The 25,779-nt window shown below is 46.4% G+C and overlaps 1 protein-coding gene across 1 annotated transcript in view; it reads right to left on the bottom strand.

Annotated features, from left to right (window-relative positions):
- LOC112250569 (serine/threonine-protein kinase PAK 5) overlaps positions 1-25,779 on the bottom strand; it is a 79,118-nt gene that overhangs the window by 12,641 nt on the left and 40,698 nt on the right. The window contains 5 exon segments of the mRNA XM_042321852.1: positions 577-731; positions 913-1,054; positions 1,233-1,439; positions 9,309-10,073; positions 10,076-10,210. Of these exon segments, the coding sequence (XP_042177786.1) occupies positions 577-731; positions 913-1,054; positions 1,233-1,439; positions 9,309-10,073; positions 10,076-10,210 (1,404 nt within the window).

Genomic DNA, 25,779 nt, shown 5'->3' with positions numbered 1-25,779 from the left:
ACACACACACACACACACACACACACACACACACACACACACACACACACACACACACACACGTATTAATATTAATCATTGATGTGGGTGCGAAGATATGCAAGGACAAGATACTTCATGTCTCTTGTTAACATACTATAAGTCATGCCACCCACTTAATCCAAACAGAAATCCCTTCATGACATAAATACTGTGGCTGACTACTGAGTAACAGCTCTACTGTCTTGCTATATAGCAGGCAGGAATGATACAGTAGGGTAGAGATAAAAGGCTTGGCTCACCTCGTTCCAGATCCAAAATAATGTTAGCTTGTTGCCTTGGCAACATCTAAATCAGGTTCACTAACATAATGCTCTGATCAAAACATCTGAGGGACAGAAAATACTCGTACGTGAGGAAGCCTAATCTGAGAGACTAAATAATAATAATAATAATAATTTCACAATTTTGACTGTTGAAATTAGAGGCCTGCGCTTTCTTACCTAAAACTTTGAGTCTATTAAAAGAAAAATAACACAGTACCAAAATCGCTTGGTATCTACTGGGACAAACAACCCCTGACCCCTAACCCCTCACCTCATTGAAGAGCAGTTCTCTCCTCTGCTGTTTCCTCAAGTCCATCTTCTTGACGGCCACCTGCTTGCCACTATGCTTCTCGCTGGCGATGCACACGATGCCCGTCGAGCCCTCGCCAATCTTTATGAAACTCTCCAGGTACTCCCTGGGGTCACCTGGGGTCAGAGACAGACAGATATTCAATGTCTGCTACTCACAGCAAGATACTTTATCTACGAAGCGTCTGCACATTATCGACAAACTAGCAAAATAACTTCTCTGCCTAGAAACGGTATATTTCAACTCCTGTGATGTGGGATGTACTTGTGCTTTTTTCTTAGGCTCCTCTCTATTTACCTGGGTTGACGACGAGCTGCAAGGCAGCCCTGAACTGTTCGTGGGAGACCCTGGAGGGCTGGGCATCTGAACTGGAGCCCCAGGAGGGAGGGGGGTAGGCCCCCGGGGGGATGTAAGGGGACGATGGCTGGGAGTATGCCCCCTGGAGGAGAGAGCCGGTTAATACCTCCACTCCATTGTCGGTGGTGATCTTTGCAGTGACACACCTGCTTCTCTGAGAGTCATACGTAATTGTAGGTCAAAATCTTTTTTGATCATTCAAAGAGATACGCATGCAGTCATGCAAACACGCACGCACGCTTGCATCACAGTAGACCCACCTGTGGAGTGTATGGCGGGCTGGGCTGTGAGGGTGGGTGGTGGTAGGGGGAGGGTTTGTAGTGGTGGAACACAGGGGGGTACTGGAGTCCGGGGGGGTAGCCAGAGGGCTTGCTGTGGCTTTGAGGTAGTTTGAGGGGCCCGCGCGGGTATGTGTCAGACCCTGGGACCTGGGGACTCCCGTCCCAAGACGACTGGTCGTAATCACCCTGCGAGAGACGGAAGACAGAAAAAGACAGTGTTAAAAACACAGCTAATACCCTGAAAACCTAAGCCATTTAAGCATATTAAAATAACAAGCTAATAGAACGATAGCCGACTCAAAAGTATGATCTTATATAAGTGCAAACCCCGTTTACGCTGGGCCGCCATACAACACATAGGAAAGACAACCTCACCAAACAACAGAGACTCTGCTTACTTGCATTCTGAATATAAAACTGTCAGAGATATTTCTCTCCCTCCTCAGTTTCTGTTAATTTTGAAATACCAGCTGCTGTCCCTGTGACCTGAGTAGGTACATTACCCCTGGACAGGTGTAACGGAGGGCGTTTAGTCGAAGGGACAGGGGCTATACTTTATCATTAATACCCCACACAGACCCAAACAATGTTCCTCCATTACCCCATCCATCATACAGATGCTTTTAGGCCAGGGAACCCCCAGATCTGGGGCAACGCTCCACATCGTTTCCCTCCTTAGTCTCGTTTACAGTACCTGTTAGATTATATTCCTACAGTAGACTGTATTGGGGGGGTGGACTATGTTACCCAGTGTGGTTGCAGGGTTGTGCTCCAGCCACACGGTAACAATCAAGACTTTGTGTAGAAGAATCAGGTTTGAAGCTGCTCAGTTCGAGCAAAACCTGATTGTCCATCTTCGCTCTATTCTGCCTCTCTCGCTCTCTCTCGCTCATTCCCTCTCTTTCCCTCTCTCTCTCTCTCAAATTCAAATTCAGATTGATTTCTTGGCATGAAATACAATTTGTAGATATTGCCATTGCCAAAGCAGTATAGTGGTACAGCATTTCAGTAAATAAAGTACAATGCAATGAGGATAATGAAATACAGTTCATTTCAGTAATAATAATAGTACATATAATAATGTGTACACTACTGCTGTTGTATTGTGTAATCTTCGGTCGCATACATTTAATTAAATAAAAAGAAGATTATAAAAAGAAAATGAAAGAAAGGCTAATAAATAAACAACAAAGTGTACATGGATGATGGCTATACTATGTATCAGGGAATTAATGGTCATGGGATGTTCCTCAGGCTATGGCAATCATATTACATATCTGGCATTAATATTAGTGGTTTCTCCCTCGCCCAGAATAATCCCCAGCTTTACGTCATTAGTAAATGCACATAAATTGGCAATTGATTGAGATATTTTCTTGAACATATATTCTCTTATTTGGGAGTATTTCTCACAGTCGAGGAAAAACTGCATCCCTGTCTCTCTCTCCCTCCCTCTCTCTTTCTCTCCCTCTCTCTCTCTCTCTCTCTCTCTCTCACTCTCTCTCTCTCTCTCTGTGTGTGCTGGGGTGGCTTAAAGCTGTTTCTCCATGTCCTAGGTGGGTGGTGATGAGTCATAAATCTAGCTTGGAGAGAGGTGACAAAGGGACACTTCTCTCCCTGACACTAAACATTATGCATTGTGAGTGGGACCTTGCATTCTGCCTTCTGCATGAGAGGAATCACAAACAGAAAGCAAGAGTATGGTGTGTGCGTGTGTGTTTGTGTGTGAATCAGTCACTGAGTCCCCCTCCCTTCTCCTTGTTCCTGCCCTTCAGTTTTACTCTACCAGGTAGTACATCTAGAGGTGTTTTATGGCATCACGACTCACCAGTAACTCTGTATAAATGTGAGGTGCCGTGAACTGGTTATACAAGGTATTTACAGTGTTATTACCTAAGAATACAGCAGAGCCAAACATGTATGACTTGAATTGAAAAAAGGATTCAAAAGGTAACATTGTATGATTCTGATTATAATATAGGTTCACTCTTAATATTATGTTGCACAAATACCTTTATTTTAATTTTTTTTAAACATATTTATATTTAGACTTATTTTGAAGCCTTATTTAATCCTAATGTCGTTATTTTATTAGGTACATTATCAGCGAAGAACTCCAAATACTGTGTTTGCCTAAATTGATTTTTAAAAGTACACTAAATTATAGCTGTGAACTGCACCTGCTCATACAGGATAGTACCGGGCTGAGATATATAATATCTAGGCTAATAATCCATCTGGTGAAGACTAGCTGCCTCCAGTACTGAGGAGATGATGCTCTGACTTCCGGAGTTAATGACATTACCTCCCAGAACACACACTCCCCCCAAACATACACTCATAATAAAAACCCGATGACAAGAAAGAGGCAGGGCAGGAGGAGGAAATCTCTCTCTCTCTCTCTCTCTCTCTCTCTCTCTCTCTCTCTCTCTCTCTCAATCTCTCTCTCTCTCTCTCAATCTCTCTCTCTCTCTCTCTCTCTCTCTCTCTCTCTCTCTCTCAATCTCTCTCTCTCTCTCTCTCTCTCTCTCTCTCTCTCTCTCTCTCTCTCTCTCTCTCAATCTCTCTCTCTCTCTCAATCTCTCTCTCTCTCTCTCTCTCTCTCAATCTCTCTCTCTCTCTCTCTCAATCTCTCTCTCTCTCTCTCTCTCTCTCTCTCTCTCTCTCTCTCTCTCTCTCAATCTCTCTCTCTCTCTCTCTCTCTCAATCTCTCTCTCCCTCTCATATCTCTCTCTCTCTCTCTCTCTCTCTCTCTCTCTCTCTCTCTCTCTCTCTCAATCTCTCTCTCTCAATCTCTCTCTCTCTTCTCTCCTCTCTCTCTCTCTCTCTCTCTCAATCTCTCTCTCTCTCTCTCTCTCTCTCTCTCAATCTCTCTCACTCTCTCTCTCTCTCTCTCTCTCTCTCTCTCTCTCTCTCTCTCTCTCTCTCTCTCTCTCTCTCTCTCACACACAAACACACACACTCCTCCACCTACACACACACAGAGAGTAAGAGGAGGGTTGGGTTTGTGTGGGGATGGTGGTATAATTACGTGGCGTGGACTTGTTTAATCAATCACTGTGAAGCGGCGGTGCTCCTCGCGGCCCGCAGGAGGGACGGGGCTACTCTCCAGACCCCCTATCGTTGGCGGGCCCCGGCGGCTGGCTGTCAGCCAAGGGTCTCCTGATCCATGTTGGTTAAACGCGCATCAATCTGAATTTGGCAGGGTAATCAACAACCCAACTGAACTGTGAAATTGAATTCCGCGCTGGAACATCGTTGGGCCGTTTTTATGCGAAGGCTGCAGAAAGGAGAAAGTGCCGCAACATCAATTTGTCACGAGAGCTGCTGCCGAGGCAGTGGAGGAGTAGCTGCGTGTGTGTGTGTCTGTGTGTGTGTGTGTGTTGTGTTGTGTGTGTGTGTGTGTGTGTCTGTGTGTGTGTGTGTGTGTCTGTGTGTCTGTGTGTTGTGAGCCCGTGCTGTCTACTGTTATAACCCCACTGGCTCACAACAAAAAGGGGGATTTTGTTCAATGACTGAATTGAAAGAGAAAGAGAGAGAGAGAGGAGAGGGAGAGAGAGGAGAAGTGGGTTCATTACAAGGTCCATGAGGCAGGAAGAATGGTGCTTCTTAAGCTGCCAGATCACTTACAACACGCTTTTGTTTTTTGTTCTTTTTTTTCTACCGATGTTAGGAATCTCCTACACGCGTCACGACACATATCTTGCGACTGTTTTTTTTCTCCCAATACCTCTATATGATCTCCTACATCATCTTTTTCAGATGGAACTCAATAGCGTGTCACGTAGTGAATTTGGTTTCAACGATAGACCTCATAGGCCTTTCTTAAGGTGCATAAAGTATAGTCAGCTGCAGTAGATTCCTGTCTTGCTCCAATCACATGCATTTGTAACAACGACAAAAAAAGAACTCTCACCACAAAAACACTATTTCTGTTTCTACCTCTACCTGTGTGTATTGTGGATGTTTACTAAGGCATTGGAGGTGAAGTGGCTTTCATCAGGGCACCCTAGGGTTAATATCAGCAGATGTATTACTACTGTAACACCAGATGTCCAGTACAGTACTACAGCGGACAGCCTCCTCTCCTCAGCTCATACGGAGCACAAATGTTCGTACAGTTTCAGTACGTATTGAGTGTACAAACTATTAGGAACACCTGCTACTTCCATGACACAGACTGACCAGGTGAATCCAGGTGAAAGATATGATCCCTTATTGATGTTACTTGTTAAATCCACTTCAATCCGTGTAGATGAAGGGGAGGAGACGGGTTAAAGAAGGATTTTGAAGCCTTGAGACAATTGAGACATGGATGGTGTATCTGTGCGATTCAGAGGGTGAACGGACAAGACAAAAGATAGAAGTGTCTTTGAACGGTGTATGGTTGTAGGTGCCAGGCGCACTGGTTTATGCCAAGAACTGCAACGCTGCTGGGGTTTTCCCGCTCGACAGCTTCCCGTGTGTATTAAGAATGGTCCTGGTGGACCAAAAGGACACCCAGTCAACTTGACACAACTGTGGGAAGCATTGGAGTCAACATGTGCCAGCATCCCTGTGGAACGCTTTCGACACCTTGAAACAACTCAATAGGAAGGTGTTCGTAATGTTTTGTACACTCAGTGTCGTATCAGTGTAACACATTTTGTTCTTGCCCTCTGTTTGTTTGTGTTCTGAATATCGTACATGGTTCGACAAAAGAAAACAGATGGATAAACAGTTCTCGTGTTGGTGTATAATAGCTACACGTAACGATCAGACAGAGAGTCGGTGACTGAGGGAGATGGGGACGGGGACGTTCAACGGCTCATTCCTCTGCACAGTTCAATGAAAGGTCACTGTTTCAGCGCCGGGATGTCCGCTTGCTATTCACCTTCCGATTATCACACAGGCGTTTGTCCGGGCAGAGGCAACAAATGACACACGATCTGCACATGCACAACTTCCCAAACCCATGATGTTCTTCAACCCTGCTCTCGGAGAGGGATGGTGTGCACACTTTTGTTTTAGCCCAGCACTAACACACCTGGTTTATTAACAAATCATCAAGCCTTTTTGTTGTTGTTGTTGTCGCTAAAAGAGTGGTGTTAGTCCTGGTTTGATCAGAAACCTTGCATACACATGCTACTGCAGCTCATACAGGACCAAGACTAGCAGGGGGGAAGAACACTGCAGTAGATGGTTGATTATTATGGCATCTCCATGAGGTCTAGACCTGCAAGTCACCTGTCCAGCTCTCTGTGTGTCGCTCCACTGGCGCCTAACTGAAGCTGATATAGGGGACTGCAATTGCAGAGTGGTATTTATTTGCTTGGGCCTCGTACACTTCACACACACACTATCTGTCATTCTGCCCCTGAACAAGGCAGTTAACCCAGTGTTCCTAGGCCGTCGTTGAAAATATGAATTTCTTCTTAACTGACTTGCCTAGTTAAATAAAGGTATAATAAAATATAAATAAAAAATGATCTCTAGATGTTCTCAGAAGTGTGTCTTCTCCTCTAGAAAACAAAAGCAATCAGTGAAACCTTCTGTTTTCCCAGTTACTTTGAAAGAGACTACGCTCCCGATTATAATTCCACTCCACGCAGCTCTTCTCTAATCTATAGGAATGTGTCTGTCCGCAGTATATCTGCAGTTGCAGGTCAAAGAGTAAGGAGTGATGGCACAAGATAGTCTTAGCGCTCAAATAGAAGACTTCTCTCTCGCTCCTCTCCCCCGGCCCCTCTCTCCTTCATGTCCTTCTCTCTCAGTCCCCCCCCCATCCCTCTCTCTCAGATGAACTGTGGTATTGGACTGATGCCAGTTTATCTCGTATTCCTCCTCTCGTCCAAATGTCTCCCCTTCCCTCCCCCTCTCCCACCCCCGTTTGGACTGTGGTATTGGACTGACGCCAGTTTATCTCGTCTTCCTCCTCTCGTCCAAATGTCTCCCCTCACCCTCCCCCTCTCCCACTCCCGTTTGGACTGTGTTATCGGCTTGACAACGGCCCAGTGTTGTGGCGTTCATTGATTCTAGCGCGGCTTCTGTAAAGGCAATTCTGTGTCTGTGGCAGAGCCTTCCTCCGCTGGGGAACAGTAGATTAACTACTGACACTAGATCCATCACACAGAGGTGAGGAGGAGAGGAGAGGAGAGAGGGAGGAGAAATGGGGAGGAAGGAAAGGAGAGGATAGGGGTAGATGAGAAGAGGGGGGGACGAGAAGAGGGAAGGGAGAAGTAAAGAGGGGGAGGGGAGGGGAGGGGAGAGGAGGAGAGGAAAGTAGATTGGGTAAAAGAGAGGAGCGAGGGAAGAGGAGAAAGGAGAGATGCAACTGGGGAGATAACACTGCATCATCTCTTTAAACCGGGAAGGGGTGGATACATGGGAGGCTAATGCATCTGTGTAATGTTCTCTGCAGTGGTTTCAATGGGTTTGTCAGAAAGGGCTGTCATTCCAGTGTCGTGGAAAAAGGCTACTATAGCTCAGCGTATGCACATTCAACATTTGCACCTTCCAGTTTATTAGGTACTTCAGAGAGAAATGCTGCCTAGCTCTTTCAGGGCCTTCGGAAAGTATTCAGACCCCTTGACGTTTTCCACATTTTGTTACGCTGCAGCCTTATTTTAAAATTGATTGAATAAAAAACAATCCTCAGCAATCTACACACAATACCACATAGTGACAAATTGAAAACAGGTTTTTAGAAATGTTTGCAAAATGTATTAAACTTAAAAACAGGAATACCTTATTTACATACAGTTGAAGTCGGAAGTTTACATACACTTAGGTTGGAGTCATTAAACTCGTTTTTCAACCACTCAACCACCATTTCTTGTTAACAAACTATGGTTTTGTCAAGTCGGTTAGGACATCTACTTTGTGCATGACACAAGTAATTCTTCCAACAATTGTTTACAGACAGATTATTTCACTTATAATTCACTGCATCACAATTCCAGTGGGTCAGAAGTTTACATACATGAAGCTGACTGTGCCTTTAGCTTCTGATGCTTCTGAGGCTAATTGACATCATTTGAGTCCTACCTTCAAATTCAGTGCCTCTTTGCTTGACATCATGGGAAAATCAAAAGAAATCAGCCAAGACCTCAGAAAAAAATTGTAGACCTCCACAAGTTTGGTTCATCCTTGGGAGCAATTTCCAAATGCCTGAAGGTACCACATTCATCTGTACAAACAATAGTACGCAAGTATAAACACCACGGTACCGTCATACCGCTCAGGAAGGAGACGCGTTCTGTCTCCAAAGATGAACGTACTTTTGTGCGAAATGTGCAAATCAATCCCAGAACAACAGCAAAGGACCTTGTGATGATGCTGAAGGAAACAGGTTCAAAAGTATCTATATCCACAGTGAAACGAGTCCTATATCGACATAACTTGAAAGGCTGCTCAGCAAGGAAGAACCCACTGGCTCCAAAACAGCCATAAATAAGCCAGACTACGGTTTGCCACTGCACATGGGGACAAAGATCGTACATTTGGGAGAAATGTCCTCTAGTCTGATGAAACAAAAATAGAACTGTTTGGTCATAATGACCATCGTTATGTTTTGAGGAAAAACGGGGAGACTTGCAAGAACACCATCCCAACCGTGAAGCACGGGGGTGGCAGCATCATGTTGTGGGGGTGCTTTGCTGCAGGAGGGACTGGTGCACTTCACCAAGACCTTGAAGCTTCCAAAGGTGTATGTAACATATGGAAATGTGATATATCTGTTTTTTTATTTTTAATAAATAAATACAAAATCATAAAAACCTGTTTTGCTTTGTCACTATCGGGTTTTGTGTGTAGAGATTGATGAGGGAAAAAAACAAATGTAATACATTTTAGAATAAGGCTGTAACCTAACAAAATGTGCATAAAGTCAATGGATCTGAATACTTTACGAAGTATCACCTGATTTAAATTATTATCAAAACTGGACTATTTGGAAAAGTATCTTGAAAATAGTAGAAAATAATACACTGCTAACATACTGGATGTGTCTTTCCTTGGCAATAACATTTCCCGACTCAGATTACAGAGAAAATAAACACACCAGCCCAGACGTACCTTGGCCATGGCCTGTGAGTTGGTGAGAGTCTCTGAGAGGCGTGGGTAGGTGTAGGAGCTGTAGGGGTGTGTCTGAGGGGGACTCTTAAAAGCCCCGCTGGCCCCATAGGGCACGTTGGGCTCCTGGAGGCCGGACCCCGACCTGGAGCGCTGTCGGATGGCCGGCGTGGGGCTGGTCTGCATCACGTACGACGACTTAGGCCTCTTCTCGTACTCGTCTCTGGACATGCCGCTGTAGCTCCACTCGCTATCTGGGTAGTTGATTTGCTCGCTGTGCAGCGAGGCTCGCGACGGTGTCCCCACCATCGACGCATCCCGGTAGTCCTGACTGGACGAACCGCCTACGGACGCCCGGTAGTACCCCCCTGTCGTGGACCCGGCAGACCCCCCTGCGCTTCCCACCCCGGACCCAGATCCCACCTCGTCGGCCAAGCGCGCCCCCGCCACCTTGCTCTCCAAGTACGTGTGGTAGTCCGGAGGCAGCTTGGCGTAATCGGTCTTCTGAGGCATGGCGTCGGGGTAGAAGGGGACGCGGGTGGCGTGGGTGAGGTGGCCGTTCTGTTTGGGGAAGCGGTAGTGTCTCCCCACGGCCCAGTCCCCATCTAGAGCGAAGCCTTTACCGTCCTTCCTGTAGGGCTCCAGAGAGAAGTCCCTACTGGAGGTGTCCAGGTCACAGGAGTAGCGGGAGTAGTAGTGGCTGAAGCCGTTCTCCTCAGGGGCGTTGGGGTGGGGGTGTGGAGGGTGGTGGGAGGGGGTTTGGGGGCCCCGGACCCGGCCTGGTGGGGGCCCGTAGGGCTCTCTTTACGCAGGGAGTTGGAACGTGTCACAGAGATGCTGTCGAACTCCTCCAGGAGACCATTGATGGACGTGTCCTTCGGGGGCCGGTTCCCTCGAACGATGGTCTGGGGAACAGACAGTAAACACACAGTTAACGTACTGTAGCTACGCATCACAGTGAGGGAACCATAGAAATAGAATGGAATAGGAAGATCCATTCTAGTAATTATATTTCTATGAAAGTAACTACCTGCCCATGCACAGTAGATGGACACAGTTAACGTGCTGTAGCTACGCATCGCAGTGAGGGAACCATAGAAATAGAATGGAATGGGAACGTCCATTCTAGTAATTATATTTCTATGAAGGGAACTACCTGCCCATGCACAGTAGATGGATAATAAGTAGCCATGATGATACAAAGGAAATATCTGTACTATCAATGGAAATATGAATAGAAATTGTTCCATTGAGTAACATTCCTCTGAGGTGATGTGTATTATGTGTTTTGTGAGAAAATTAAAATGAGATACTTCTCTTATAGCAACAATAGGCATCTCCACACAGCCTGGTCTAATAGACTAGACGTAACATAGTAAACATATGTCCAGGACACTCAAATGAGTACGATATGTTACATTTAGCATGGTTACTTAAGACAGAATATTACTTAATTAAGGCAAAAATGAAATTAGGCTGGTTAGTCGTGGTGGATGGGCATGCATATAACACAAACGTTTATGAATTCAAAGGTTGCGTGCTCAAATCGCATCGCAAACAACTTTCGAGTTTGAGCCAATTAGCAACTTTACAACTTTACAACTTTTTAGCTACTTTGCAACTACTTAGCATGTTATCTAACCCTTCCCCTAACCCTAACCTTAACCCTTTAACTTAATCCCTAACACTAACCTTTACCTTAACCTTAAACCCTAATCCCTAGCCCACCTAACGTTAGCCACCTAGCTAACATTAGTAAAACATTTCAAAATGTTAGTTATTAGGTTACTCAATTAGTTGCTTCTGAGCTCCTAGAGTGTGCAGCTCTCCTTTTCTTTTTCACATGAATAATCGTGACATTTGGTGCACTGCATTTACACCCCGCTTACACACACACACACACAAACACACACACACGCACACACACACACGCACACACACACGCGCGCGCACACACGCACAGTTGCACACACACATGCGCCTCCGCAGGCACGCACACACACGCACACACACCCACACCACACACACACACCACACACTGCTGCTTCAAACCCCTAATGCAGCTGAAACAACAGCAGCATTGCTCATCCTCTCCTACCCACGGTAAGCTCTTTACACGGCAGAGAGGGCTGCGTGTGTGTGTGGCGTGTGTACGGTCGCGGTGTGTGCAGATCTCTGTGAGGGGAATCAAAGCCCTGTGTGTCTCTGCCTCCAGAGGATCAAAACAATGTGAGGTTAACATGAGGGTTAGGGCAACAGAGGATGGCACAGCTTTTTTCTCTCTCTCTCTCTCTCTCTCTCTCTCTCTCTCTCTCTCTCTCTCTCTCTCTCTATCTCTCTCTCTACCATGGATTCTGCTCTGTATCAGAGAATACTACAGGAGAATGTCAGACCATCCATCTGTGAGCTGAAGCTAAAGCGCAGCTGGGTCATGCAGCAAGACAATGATCCAAAACACACAATCAAGTCTACATGAAAATGGCTAAAAAGCAACAAATTTGAAGTTATGGAATGGCATAGTCAAAGTCCAGACCTATTCCCAATTGAGATGTTGTAGCAGGACTTGAAACGGAAGAGTGGGCCAAAATTCCTCCACAGCGACTGATTACTGGTGACTGATCAACAACTACAGGAAGTGATTGGTTGGCGTCATTGCAGCTAAAGGTGGCACAACCAGTTATTGAGTGTAAGGGGGCAATTACCTTTTCACACAGCGGAATTGAGTGTTGCATAACTTTGTTTATGAAAGAAATGAAATAAGTATGTAATTGTTGTGTTATTTGTTCACTCAGGTTCCCTTTATCTAATATTCGGTTTTGGTTGCAGATCTGACAACATTCAGTATCAAAAATATGCAAAAATTAAGAAAATTAGAAAGGGGGTAAATATTTTTCATTGCTCTGTACGTCCCAGACTGTAGGGGTTGTGTCTGAAATCTGTTAGAAATACATAACGTTTGGTACAGAACCTTTAGAATCAATTTATTTTCAATTCAAGAGATTAATTGAAATTCAAATTCAGGAGTTCAATGTGTAATTTGGGAAGGCTGAATGTAAATCATGAACACTCACTAATTCAATTGGCAGGGAGCACTGGAGAGTGTCAATTATTTAATAAAACATTAACCTTGTTTGGTTGAAAATCCATAACCTCTGTATAGGAGACAGAGAGAGAGAGAGAGAGAGAGAGGAAAGAGAGAGGGCGAGAGAGAGTGAGAGAGAGAAAGCAAGAGAGAGACACACGCAAGGTTAATTGTGTGCCAGATCACTGTCAAGCGTCCCGACATCACGTAAAGTCGGTGCTGGATATCTTCCCATTATTTTGAATTAAGGGCTGATAGTTTGGAGTACCTCTCTCTCTCTCTCTCTCTCTCTCTCTCTCTCTCTCTCTCTCTCTCTCTCTCTCTCTCTCCCTTCTTGGTTATTCACAGTGTCTCGGTGGTGACACCAGCCATATTTCAGAGTGCCGAGACTCTGGCCCATCCGCCGGTGAGAAGTTGTAATAGATCTAGTCTCTATCCCACTGTCTGTATAAATGTATGTTTCTCTGTGTCTGTCTGTCCATCTGTCTGCTCAAGGTAAGCACTGGTAGAGAAGAAGGGCAGAGGGGAGAGGGTAAGGCAGAAGGAGGAGAGGAGATCTAGTCTTTTTGCTGTGTACTTTATGCTGTGCTCCCTTTTGCGCTCAGAACAGCCTCAAACTCTACAAGGCGTCGAAAGCGTTCCATAGGGATGCTGGCCCATGTTGACTCCAATGCTTCCCACAGTTGTGTCAAGTTGTCTGGGTGTCCTTTGGGTGGTGGACCATTCTTGATACACACGGGAAGCTGTTGAGCATTAAAACCCAGCAGCGTTGGAGTTCTTGACACACTCAAACTGGTGTGCCTGGCACCTACTACTATACCCTGTTCAAAGGCACTTGAATCTTTTGTCTTTCCCATTCACTCTCTGGATGGCACAAATACACAATCCATGTCTCAATTGCCTCAATTGCCTCTTTAACCTGTCTCCACTTCATCTAGACTGGTTGAGGTGGATTTTTGAGTGGAATGGCAACGAAGGATATGTTTTACAATCCCGTCACAAATTCTGCTATTGTGTATGTTTTTTTGCGTCATTTGAAACTTATTTTGTATTTTGTAATATCTTATGTTTCACCGAGTCGTGGCTGAACGACAACATGATTAACATACAGCTGGCGGGTTTTAAGCTTTTTCGACAGGATAGAACAGTGACCTCTGGTAAAGACAAGGGGCGGAGGCCTATGTATATATGTAGGCAACTGCTGGTGCACGAAATCTAAGGAAGTCTTGAGGATTTGCTTGCCTAAGGTAGAGTATCTCATGATAAGCTGTAGACCACACTATTTACCAAGAGAGTTTACATCTATATTTTTCGCAGCTGTCTATATACCACCGCAGACCGATGCTGGCATGAAGACCGCACTCAATGATCTGTATACGGACATAAGCAAACAGAAAAACACTCATCCAGAGGCGGTGCTCCTAGTGGCCGGGGACTTTAATTCAGGGAAACTCAAATCAGTTTTACCTAATTTCTATCAGCATGTTAAATGTGTAACCAGAGGGGAAAAAAACTCTAGACCACCTTTACTCCAAAACACAGAGACGCGTACAAAGCTCTCCCCCGCCCTCCATTTGGCAAATCTGACTATAATTCTATCCTCCTGATTCCTGCTTACAAGCAAAAACTAAAGCGGTAAGCACCAGTGACTCTGTCAATAAGAAAGTGGTCAGATGAAGCAGATGGTAAGCTACAGGACTGTTTTGCTAGCACAGACTGGAATGTGTTCTGGGATTCTTCCGGTTGCATTGAGGAGTACACCACATCAGTCACTGGCTTCATCAATAAGTGCATTGATGACATCATCCCCACAGTGACCGTACGTACATACCCCAACCAGAAGCAGTGGATTACAGGCAACATTCGCACTGAGCGAAAGGGTAGGGCTGCCGCTTTCAGGGAGCAGAACTCTAAGCCGGAAGCTGATAAGACATCCCTCTATGCCCTCCGACGAACCATCAAACAGGCAAAGCGTCAATACAGGACTAAGGTTGAATCGTACTACACCGGCTCCGATGCTTGTCGGATGTAGCAGGGCTTGCAAACTATTACAGACAACAAAGGTTAGCACACCCACGAGCTGCCCAGTGACACAAACCTACCAGACAAGCTAAATTACTTCTATGCTCGCTTCGAGGCAAGTAACACTGACACATGCATGAGAGCACCAGCTGTGCCGGACAACTGCGTGATCACGCTCTCTGTAGCCGATGTGAGTAAGACCTTTAAACAGGTCAACATTCACAAGGCCGCAGGGCCAGACGGATTACCAGGACGTGTACTCCGAGCATTCACTGACCAACTGGCAAGTGCCATCACTGACATTTTCAACATGTCTGAGTCTGTAATACCAACATGTTTCAAGCAGACAACCATTGTCTCTGTGCCCAAGAATACTAAGGTAACCTGCCTAAATGACTATCGACCCGTAGCACTCACATCTGTTGCCATGAAGTGCTTTGAAAGGCTGGTCAAAGCTCACATCAACACCATTATCCCAGAAACCCTAGACCCACTCCAAATTGCATACCGCCCTAACAGATCCACAGATTATACAATCTCTATTGCACTCAACATTGCCCTTTCCCACCTGGACAAAAGGAACACCTATGTGAGAATGTTATTCATTGACTACAGCTCAGCATTCAACATCATAGTGCCCTCAAAGCTCATCACTAAGCTAAGGAGCTTGGGACTAAACACCTCCCTCTGCAACTGGATCCTGGACTTCCTTATGGGCCGCCCCCAGGTGGTAAGGATAGGGAACAACACATCCGCCACGGTGATCCTCAACACTGGGGCCCCTCAGGGGTGCTTGCTCAGTCCCCTCCTGTACTCCCTGTTCACTCATGACTGCATGGCCAAGCACAACTCCAACACCATCATCAAGTTTGCTGATGACACAACAGTGGTAGGCCTGGTCACCGACAACGATGAGACAGCCTATAGCACGGGTGTCAAACTCTGGCCCGTGGGCCAAATTTGGCCTGCGGGGTAATTATATTTGGCCCGCGAGACCATACCAAATTACTACTAGAGCTCCGCCGGTATTATACAGCGCATTGACCACTAATACTACGAATCCCATAATGCTCTGCTGTTTTCGCGCGCCAATCAGGACAGGACCCAGAAACGCTCTCTCCTCTGTGACAGTAGTCATAGCAACATAGACGCTACAACTGTCAGCGAGCTAACCCTTCCCAAAAATGGCGAAAAGAAAGGCAGAAAACAGGAGCTTTCTGGACAAGTGGGAGGCAGAATATCTGTTTACATATGTAAAAGACAAACCTGTTTGTCTTGTTTGTGGAGTCAACGTGGCTGTAAGTAAGGAGTACAACATTAGACGACACTATGAAACGAAACACCATGACAAATACAAGGACCTGGACATGACTCAAAGGAGCCAGAAAGTAGAGGAGATGAAAAGAAGTTTGGTTTCACAACAGAATATGTTTAAAAAGCCACATCACAAAGCGAGGCTGCTGTAAAGGCTAGTTATATAGTGGCAGCAGAGATCGCAAAATCAGCCCGGCCCTTTAATGAGGGAGAGTTCATGAAAAAGTGCATGATGAAGGTTTGTGACCTCGTATGCCCAGAGAAAAAACAAGCATTTTCAAACGTGAGCCTGAGCAGGAACACAGTAGCTGATCGCACATGTGATCTTGCCACCAATCTGTATGACCAGCTGATGGAAAAGGGAAAAGATTTTGTTGCGTTCTCCCTCGCTATGGATGAGAGCTGCGACGCATCTGATACTGCTCAGCTGTCAGTCTTCATCCGTGGAGTGGACTCAAATCTGTGTGTTACGGAGGAGCTATTAGGATTCAAATCAATGCATGGCACAACCCCAGGAAAGCAAATCTTTGAGGAGGTTTCCAAATGTGTAACTGAAATAAAGCTGCCGTGGGATAAACTCGTTGGATCAACGACAGATGGTGCGCCAGCGATGTGCGGTAAAAAGAGTGGACTGGTGGGCATGGTTCGGGAGAAGATGCGGGAAGAGAACTGTGCAGGTGAGCTAACTGTTTACCACTGCATCATACATCAGGAAGCACTGTGTGCCAAAGCCCTAAAGATGGAACATGTTATGACCACAGTAACACAGGTAGTTAACTTTATAAGAGCCAAAGGTCTAAATCACCGCCAGTTTAAATCTTTTCTGGAGGAGTGTGGTTCGGAATACGCAGACGTGCCGTATCACACAGAGGTGAGATGGCTAAGCAGAGGAAAAGTACTGAACAGATGTTTCGAGCTGTTCCTGTGTGAGCTAGCCTTTCTCTGTGACATCTCGAGCCATCTCGATGCGCTGAACCTGCAGCTTCAGGGGCGGGGCGCATCATCACAGACATGTACGCTGCAGTGAGGGCCTTCAAAACTAAACTGTGCCTGTGGGAGAATCAGATGCTGCAAGGAAACCCTTGCCATTTTCCCTGCTGCCAATCCATAAAAGCGCAGATCTCTACCGCCGTGTTCCCATGCGCACAGTTTGCTGAAAAACTCAGTGTTCTCGCCGCTGAGTTTAGCCGGCGATTTGCCGACTTCGATGCCCAGAAATGCAAGTTTGAACTGCTTAGTAATCCCTTCGCAGTTGATGTGGAAAATGCACCAACCAACATCCAAATGGAGCTGATTGAACTCCAGTGCAACGACACGCTGAAGTCAAAGTATGATGCTGTGGGCGCCGCACAGTTTCCACTGTTCATCCCTGACACAATGCCTCAGCTCCGCACCCAAGCTGCTCAGATGCTCTCCATGTTCGGCAGCACTTATCTATGCGAGCAACTTTTCTCCTCGATGAAGATGACCAAAACAACTCACAGGAGACGTCTGACTGATGAACATCTTCGCTCGATACTGAGGATTTCTTCAGCTCAGAGCTTGAGCCCAGATATTGATGAACTAGCATCCAAGAAGAGATGCCAGGTATCTGGCTTGGGCACATCAGATTAGACCAGTGTGCAATAATTAATGTTTTCTTTATGCACTTTTTCTTGCTACAAGGCATGGGCTTGAATGGTTGATTGATTTATTATCATTTTATTTGTAAAATTATTAGCCAGTGGAAAAAGTTTATTTTGGTATTTAAATCAGAAGGCTGCAAATAGAAAAGAGGCATACAATTTTTATTTAAATTTTATTTATTTAATAAATGAATGCCATTGATGTGTTTTTTCATTTGAAATTCGATTTTGCATGTCTCCACTATTAAATTATATATTGTATGGTAATAAGCGATGCTTGTTCCATATTCAATGTTAAAGCAAAACTTGTTTGGGTCCATATTAAAAGGTTAATTTGTTCAATGTTGGCCCGTGACTTTGTTCAGGTTTTACATTTTGGCCCACTGGGTATTTGAGTTTGACACCCCTGGCCTATAGGGAAGAGGTCAGAAACCTGGCCGAGTGGTGCAGGGACAACAACCTCTCCCTCAACGTGATCAAGACAAAGAAGATGATTGTGGACTACAGGAAAAGGAGGACCGGGCACGTCTCCATTCTCTTCGACGGGGCTGTAGTGGAACAATTTGAGAGTTGCAAGTTACTTGGTGTCCACATCACCAACAAACTATCATGGTCCAAACACACTGAGACAGTTGTGAAGAGGTCACAACAAAGCCTATTCCCCTTCAGGAGACTGAAACGATTTGGCATGGGTCTTCAGATCCTCAAAAGGTTCTACAGCTGCAGCATCGAGAGCACTGGTTGCATCACTGCCTGGTATGGCAACTGCTCGGCCTCCGACCTCCAATGCACTACAGAGGGTAGTGCGGACGGCCCAGTACATCACTGGGGCCCAGCTTCCTGCCATCCAGAACCTCTATACCAGTCAGTGTCAGAAAAAAGGCCCTAAAAATTGTCAAAGACTCCAGACACCCTAGTCATAGACTGTTCTCTCTGCTACCACACAGCAAGCGGTACCGGAGCGCCAGCCAAGTTGAGGTTCAAAGGGCTTCTTAACAGCTTCTACCCCCAAGCCATAAGACTCCCGAACAGCTAATCAAAGGGCTACCCAGACCCATCTTTTACGCTGCTGCTACTCTCTGTTTATAATCTATGTATAGTCACTTTAACTCTACCTACACGTACATATTACCTTGACTAACCGGTGCCCCCGCACATTGACTCTGTACCGGTACCCCCTGTATATAGTCGCGCTTGTTATTTTACTGCTGTTGTTTAATTACTTGTTACTTTTATTTCCTATTTTCTACTCATCTATGTTTAACTTAACACTTATTTATAGATTTTTTAAGTACTGTGGCTGAAGGCGTGTAAGTAAGCACCTGTTGTAGTCAGAGCATGTGACAAATACAATTTGATTTGATTTGATTTAACAAGTGACATCAATAAGGGATCATGGCTTTCACTTGGATTCACCTGGTCAGTCTGTGTCATGGAAAGAGCATTGGAAATGTTTTTCACTCTCAGTGTATGTCTGTCTGCTCAATGTACGCCCTGGGAGAGAGGAGTGAGAAGGAGGGAAAGCATGGGGAAGGAGGAAGAGGAAAAGGGAGGAGAAAAGTAGAGGCAAGACAATGAGGGGAGAGGAGCAGGCAGGACAGGGAGACAGGGGAGCCCAAGAGTGGTGTGGTGGTGAGGGGAGGGGAGGACAGGGGATGGGGGGGATGAAAAATTAGGCTCATTGGGAGATAAGGGCGATTAACCTTGGAGGTAATGAAGGAGGGGAGAGAGGGAAGAGAAGCGAAGGAGGGAGAAATGGAGGGGGGATTAATGAGGTTGCCCTCTGGGTAACTCTTGCCTATAGCCCAGTTTTAGAGCCTACGGTTCACTGGCCACAGCCCTGGGACCATCACACACACACAAGCACGCACACACAGACAAGCACACACACACACACACACACACACACACACACACACACACACACACACACACACACACACACACACACACCTCTCCAAGCCGTTCCTCTCAGCTATTATTGGGAGATCCTGCTTGGATACAAATTGGGGTCATGCAATTCTTGTCATATATTGGATTCTTGTCATACTGTATATTCCTAGTGGGTACATACTGACACAGGTGTGTCTCCTACTCCGCCCCCTCATCTCCATTTGTCACACACTGATGCTTTGCACCTACAGTAAATACACCTTAACACACTCTCCCCAACAGCTCCTCCACAACCGTCTCACACACCCTCACACCCTCAACACACCGTACCTCAGGGGCCACTGGCAAACGAGACTAAAACACAATTTGGACATGTTTTGTTGGTTTCATCCAAATGATGACGATGCAAATTACTCACATAAAACTCTCTTCCAATATCTCCCACCCACTCTCTAAGCTCATCTTTGTCTTTCTCTCTTTCTCACCGAGGGCTTTTTATCTGTCACGACTTACACAGCAGAGAACACACACACACACACAGACACACACACACACACACACACACACACACACACACAACACTGGAGTGTAGTAGCGTATCAGTAAACAATCTCTGGACTGTAGTGTGTTCCTTCCATTTTTTTTGTGAGACAATGTCAAAAGGCCCTTGAGACCCGGGACAAATAACCCTTTTTACAACTCTCCTTCATGGCTCCCTACTGTATCAATGATCTAACGAGGGACAAATTAGGCTGCAAATGATGCTTTACAGGAGCCTTTTGCATAACTAGAGATCAAGGATGTTGATACAAAAAGAGTACTGATAGGAGCAGGACATATTATGATCACATTATGTATAAAGTTCCCTTCATTTGCTTATAAGGTTTGACAAACCATTCTCCCAACGTCATTTTCAAACATAATAAAGCATACGTAATGGTGCTTCAGGCCTTTGTGTTCTTGTAATGATATGTTATTAAGCAGGGCAATTCAACCCCTGTATGTCACACCCTTCTGTACGCTTGCTCAACATCTTCCTCTACTGTTCTGTTCAGTAGCCTGGGGATGTTTACTCCTCTAGCTCCCTCTACTGGTCATTGTTGGTAACAATAATTGTCTTGACTGACTTGACTGTCCAGAACAGGGTGCAGGGCCAGGACAAGATCACGGTGGGTGCTACGGATAAGTCCTAACAGACGACCCGGGAGAGGATGTCTCAGGTGGAGAAGGAGATCTGGAGCCACTCGCCCATCAAGATCAAACCAGGGGACACACGTAAGGGGAAGATTAACTCTAGGGGCCACATAACGCAGTAAGACTAAGGATGCATCCCAAATGGCACCATATTCCCTATATGGTGTACTTCTTTTGACCAGAGCCCTATAGAATTCAAACCCTGCTCAGCCACAGCGTTCAAGTGTTGCTGTAGCATACAGTACATGACCCGAAAAGCTGCTGGATCGAGTCCCAGAGTTGACGAGGTAAAAATGTGTCATTCTGTCCCTGATCAAGGCAGTTGATCATTCTGCCCCTGTTCCCCGGGCGCCGAAGACGTGGATGTCGATTATGGCAGCCTGCTGCACCTTTCTGGTTGGGTTAAATGTGGAAGACACATTTCAGTTGAAGGCATTCAGTTGTGCAACTGACTAGGTATTCACCTGATCCTAGCCTAGGTTATTCTGCCCCCTGCAGGTTTGTAACAGTAATGTAGCTCAAGTTCAAGTTGTATGTTTGTTTTTTTGGTCGTACTGTACGGGATATACATGGTGTACACCATCCAACGAAATGGGAAGAGCCACTGTTACATTTAGTCGTTGCATGAATGAAAAGGGACAGCACACAAAAACACTCCAGGTAGGCACAGATCTAGGATCAGCTAACTCCCTAAATCCTAACCTCATCCAATCTGACCTTAGATTAGTGTTTTGGGTTGACATGATCCTACTCCGTTTTCCCAAAATGACACAGCAAGCACATTGTGCAGCTCTTGAAACGGTGTTAAATTGTGGTTTGAGTTTGAGAACATGAGATTGGGTTTCTGAGAACATGATGTGTTTCTTAGGGACAGAAATGCTGAGGCTGACCTCTTTCCTCAGGGCGTGCTGCCTGTTAGTTAATAACCTTCATCTTACATTCACCAATCCCCTCATTAAAATAGCTTTTGGTTAAAGCAGCCAATATCACCACCATCATCACCATCATGCTCTTATGGAATAGTGGTGAGACTCAACACCATTAGAACACAACATATTGGAAGAGTACTCTTCTCAGAATACTACTATTATAGGAATACGCGTTGAAAGTAGAACGTGTGGTAAAACTGATAACCTGTCATGTCCCCAGTGAAAAGCTCATGAACTGAAATTATAGAGTAATTATAGAGTAATGGGAGAGAGAGAGAGAGAGAGAGAGAGAGAGAGAGAGAGCGCGCGCGAGAGAGAGAGAGAGAGTGAGATGGCGGGGGGAGGTGTGTGTGTGTGAGAGAGAGAGAATAAGAGAGGTGTGAGGTGATGTTCAAATCAAAATCAAATCAATGTTTATTAATCGCTTACACAGTTTTGAGGATGTTGTCACAGGTGCAGCAAAATGCTTATGTTTCTAGCTCCAACAGAGCAGCAATATCTATCAACACATTGACAATACACACATAAACCAAAAGTTTCAAAAAATAACAAGAAATTATGACATATGACCAATGACACATATCAGGACGAATAATGTCAGTCTGGAATATGAATATATATGTATATGAATTGTGTGTATTGACAGTATATAATAGAAAAGGTGTGTATGGCAGTAGTTATATAGGATGAGCCATGACTAGAATACAGTATATAGGCTTAAATATAAAGTGGGTAAAACAATATGTAAACATTATTAAAGTGATCAGTGTTCAATGACTCTGTTGCGCTGTTCGTTAGTACTTGGCAACTTGCCAAACTTTTCGTTTTTTACTTTTAAGAACCATTTAATCAAACTGTATTTAACACATTTATCAATGTCTTAGTTTTGTCCTCACTGAACTTTCTCTCCCCGGACACTTGATCTGGACGTGGATCTACAGGACCTCCACCAGCCATAAAAAGCTACGTAACATTAGGCTTTCTAATTGCAGTTGCTCATAATATGCAGGAGAACTATCTCCTTACGGTGAGGATGATCGAGTTGCAAGCCCGGCTTCAGACGCAACCGTTAGGAAAGGGCAATTTAAGTGTAGGACAGGATGAAACAGCATCTGTACCACCAGTAAGTACAGATGGTAGTGTTAATCCCCCTAAACAATTTTCTCATGACTTCTGTACAAAAAGAAATGGGGGTCAACAAGTGTTCTTCTAAGATCCTCAAAGTTCTACGAAGAACCTTACAGTTCTTGGCACTGAAAATGGCCCCCAAAAGGTTCTTCCAAGAACCCCATAGGAGGTGGGGTTCATTGAGGAATCTCCTTAGTTGGTGGGAGTTCTTGCAGGAACCCAACTGCCCAACTGAAACACTTGGATTTGAATTTGAAAGGACAGCAGGAACTTAGATAACCAACGTCGCCATGACATCGCCTACAAGCATTATCTGGCATTGTGATAGAAGAGTCAAAATGCCTCTACACTAGAGTGTAAAAAGTGTCACAGTTTCCTCACTAAATGAGCCTAAAACCAAGTTTGGTGTCAGTGCTTGACTCTCTCTCAACTTCTAGTTTTCTACAAAGACCCACAAGGAGCTTTACAACAAAGAGGAACTACTTGACAAGTGGGAGGCTGAGATCTTTGCCAACATACAAGGTGATTATCTCTATCTATAGACAGACAGACAGGCTGGCTGACACGTGGCCGTGCACACACACAAATCAAATCAAATTGTGTTAGTCACATACAGATGTTATTGCGGGTGTAGTGAAATGCTTGTGTTCCTAGCTCCAACAGTGCAGAAGTATCTAACGTGCAGCAGGTCATCACGCAACACGTCATCATGAAACATACATCATCAGAGCGCGCAACAGAACATTGTACTATCTACACTCGTGTCACGTTCTGACCTTTATTTCCTGTGTTTTGTATTTAGTTAGTATGGTCAGGGCGTGAGTTGGGTGGGCAGTCTATGTTTGATTTTCTATGATTTGGGGTTTTCTATGTTTCGGCCTAGTATGGTTCTCAATCAGAGGCAGGTGTCATTTGTTGTCTCTGATTGAGAATCATACTTAGGTAGCCTGGGTGTCACTGTGTGTTTGTGGGTGATTGTTCCTGTCTTTGTGTTTTGCACCAGATAGGGCTGTTTAGGGTTTCACACGTTTCTTGTTTTGTTGTATCAGTTGTTCATGTGTAAGTTTACATATTAAATGAACCATGGACACTTACCACGCCGCATATTGGTCCTCTGATCCTTTTCGCCTCTCCTCTTCGGAAGAAGAGGAGGAAATCCCTTACAGAATCACCCACCCAACTCGGACCAAGCGGCGTGGTAAACAGCAGCGACGACAGCAGCAGCAGCAGCAACAACAGCGGCCAGCATCACAGGACTCCTGGACATGGGAGGAGATACTGAACGGAGAGGGACCCTGGGCACAGGCTGGGAAACGTCGCCGTCCGAAATCAGAGCTGGAGGCAGCGAAAGCTGAGCGGCGGCGATATGAGGAGGCAGCACGGCAGTGCGACAGGTACGAGAGGCAGCCCCAAAAATTTTTTGGGGGGCAGACGAGGTGTGGTACTAAGCCAGGTAGCAGACCTGAGCTCACTCCTCGTGCTTATGATAAGCAGCGCATTACTGGTCAGGCACCGTGTTATGCGGTTAAGCGCACGGTGTCGCCAGTGCGTGTCCATAGCCCGGTGCGCTATAGGGCAGCCCCGAAAGTGTCACGCGAGTGTGGGCATTGAGCCAGGGCGTATGGTGCCTGCTCAGCGGGTCTGGTCGCCGGTACGCAGTTTTGGTCCAGGTTATCCTGCGCCGGCTCTGCGTGCTGTGTCTCCGGGCGCTGGGAGGGTGCAGTGCGTCCTCTGCCTGCGCTCCGCTCGTGCCGGGCAAATGTGGGAGTGGAGCCTAGGGGAGAGGTGCGTGTAGTGAGCACTAGATCTCCCGTGCTTATCCACAGCCCGGTTCAACCTGTGCCTGCACTCTGGAGGGTCTGGGCTAGAGTAGTTGTCCAGCCTGGGGAAGTGGTGCCAAGGTTGCGCACCAGAGCTCCAGTGCTCCCCCACAGCCCGGTCCTTCAGGTGCCTCCTCCTAACACCAAGCCTCCTGAAGGTCTCCCCAGCCTGGTGGTTCCTGTGGCAGCCCCACGCACCAGGCTGTCTCTCCGTCTCCTCCCTGCAGGTGGTCCCGCCTGTCCGGCGCCGCTGCCGGAGCCTCCCGCCTGTCCGGCGCCGCTGCCGGAGCCTCCCGCCTGTCCGGAGCCTCCCGCCTGTCCGGCGCCGCTGCCGGAGCCTCCCGCCTGTCCGGCGCCGCTGCCGGAGCCTCCCGCCTGTCCGGCGCCACTGCCGGAGCCTCCCGCCTGTCCGGCGCCACTGCCGGAGCCTCCCGCCTGTCCGGAGCCTCCCGCCTGTCCGGCGCCACTGCCGGAGCCTCCCGCCTGTCCGGAGCCTCCCGCCTGTCCGGCGCTGCTGCCGGAGCCTCCCGCCTGTCCGGCGCCGCTGCCGGAGTCGGAGGCGCCAGAGCCCGTCAGCCCAGAGGCGCCAGAGCCCCTCAGTCCAGAGGCGCCAGAGCTTCTGCCCCTCTGTCCAGAGCTTCTGCCCCTCTGTCCAGAGCTTCTGCCCCTCTGTCCAGAGCTTCTGCCCCTCTGTCCAGAGCTTCTGCCCCTCTGTCCAGAGCTTCTGCCCCTCTGTCCAGAGCTTCTGCCCCTCTGTCCAGAGCTTCTGCCCCTCTGTCCCGAGCTGCCCCTCTGTCCAGTGGGGTCATTGAGAGGGGTGGCCATGGTGAGAAAGCCACGGAGGCGGACAATAAGGCGGACTAAGACAATGGTGAAGTGCGGTCCGTGTCCTGCGCCAGAGCCGCCACCGCGGACAGACGCCCACCCAGACCCTCCCCTATAGGTCAAGGTTTTGCGGCCGGAGTCCGCACCTTTGGGGGTACTGTCACGTTCTGACCTTTATTTCCTGTGTTTTGTATTTAGTTAGTATGGTCAGGGCGTGAGTTGGGTGGGCAGTCTATGTTTGATTTTCTATGATTTGGGGTTTTCTATGTTTCGGCCTAGTATGGTTCTCAATCAGAGGCAGGTGTCATTAGTTGTCTCTGATTGAGAATCATACTTAGGTAGCCTGAGTGTCACTGTGTGTTTGTGGGTGATTGTTCCTGTCTTTGTGTTTTGCACCAGATAGGGCTGTTTAGGGTTTCACACGTTTCTTGTTTTGTTGTATCAGTTGTTCATGTGTAAGTTTACATATTAAAAGAACCATGGACACTTACCACGCCGCATATTGGTCCTCTGATCCTTTTCGCCTCTCCTCTTCGGAAGAAGAGGAGGAAATCCCTTACAACTCGGTTTGTTGTTTATATTAAATACATTTTTCATTAAATCGATTTTATTCAGAACTAAAGTTTTGTTGCAAAGGATTCC

This window comes from Oncorhynchus tshawytscha, linkage group LG05, assembly GCF_018296145.1.
Source record: "Oncorhynchus tshawytscha isolate Ot180627B linkage group LG05, Otsh_v2.0, whole genome shotgun sequence".
Lineage (NCBI taxonomy): Eukaryota > Metazoa > Chordata > Actinopteri > Salmoniformes > Salmonidae > Oncorhynchus > Oncorhynchus tshawytscha.
The sequence above is the reverse complement of the archived record's forward strand: the minus strand, read 5'-3'. Positions and strand labels throughout refer to the sequence as shown.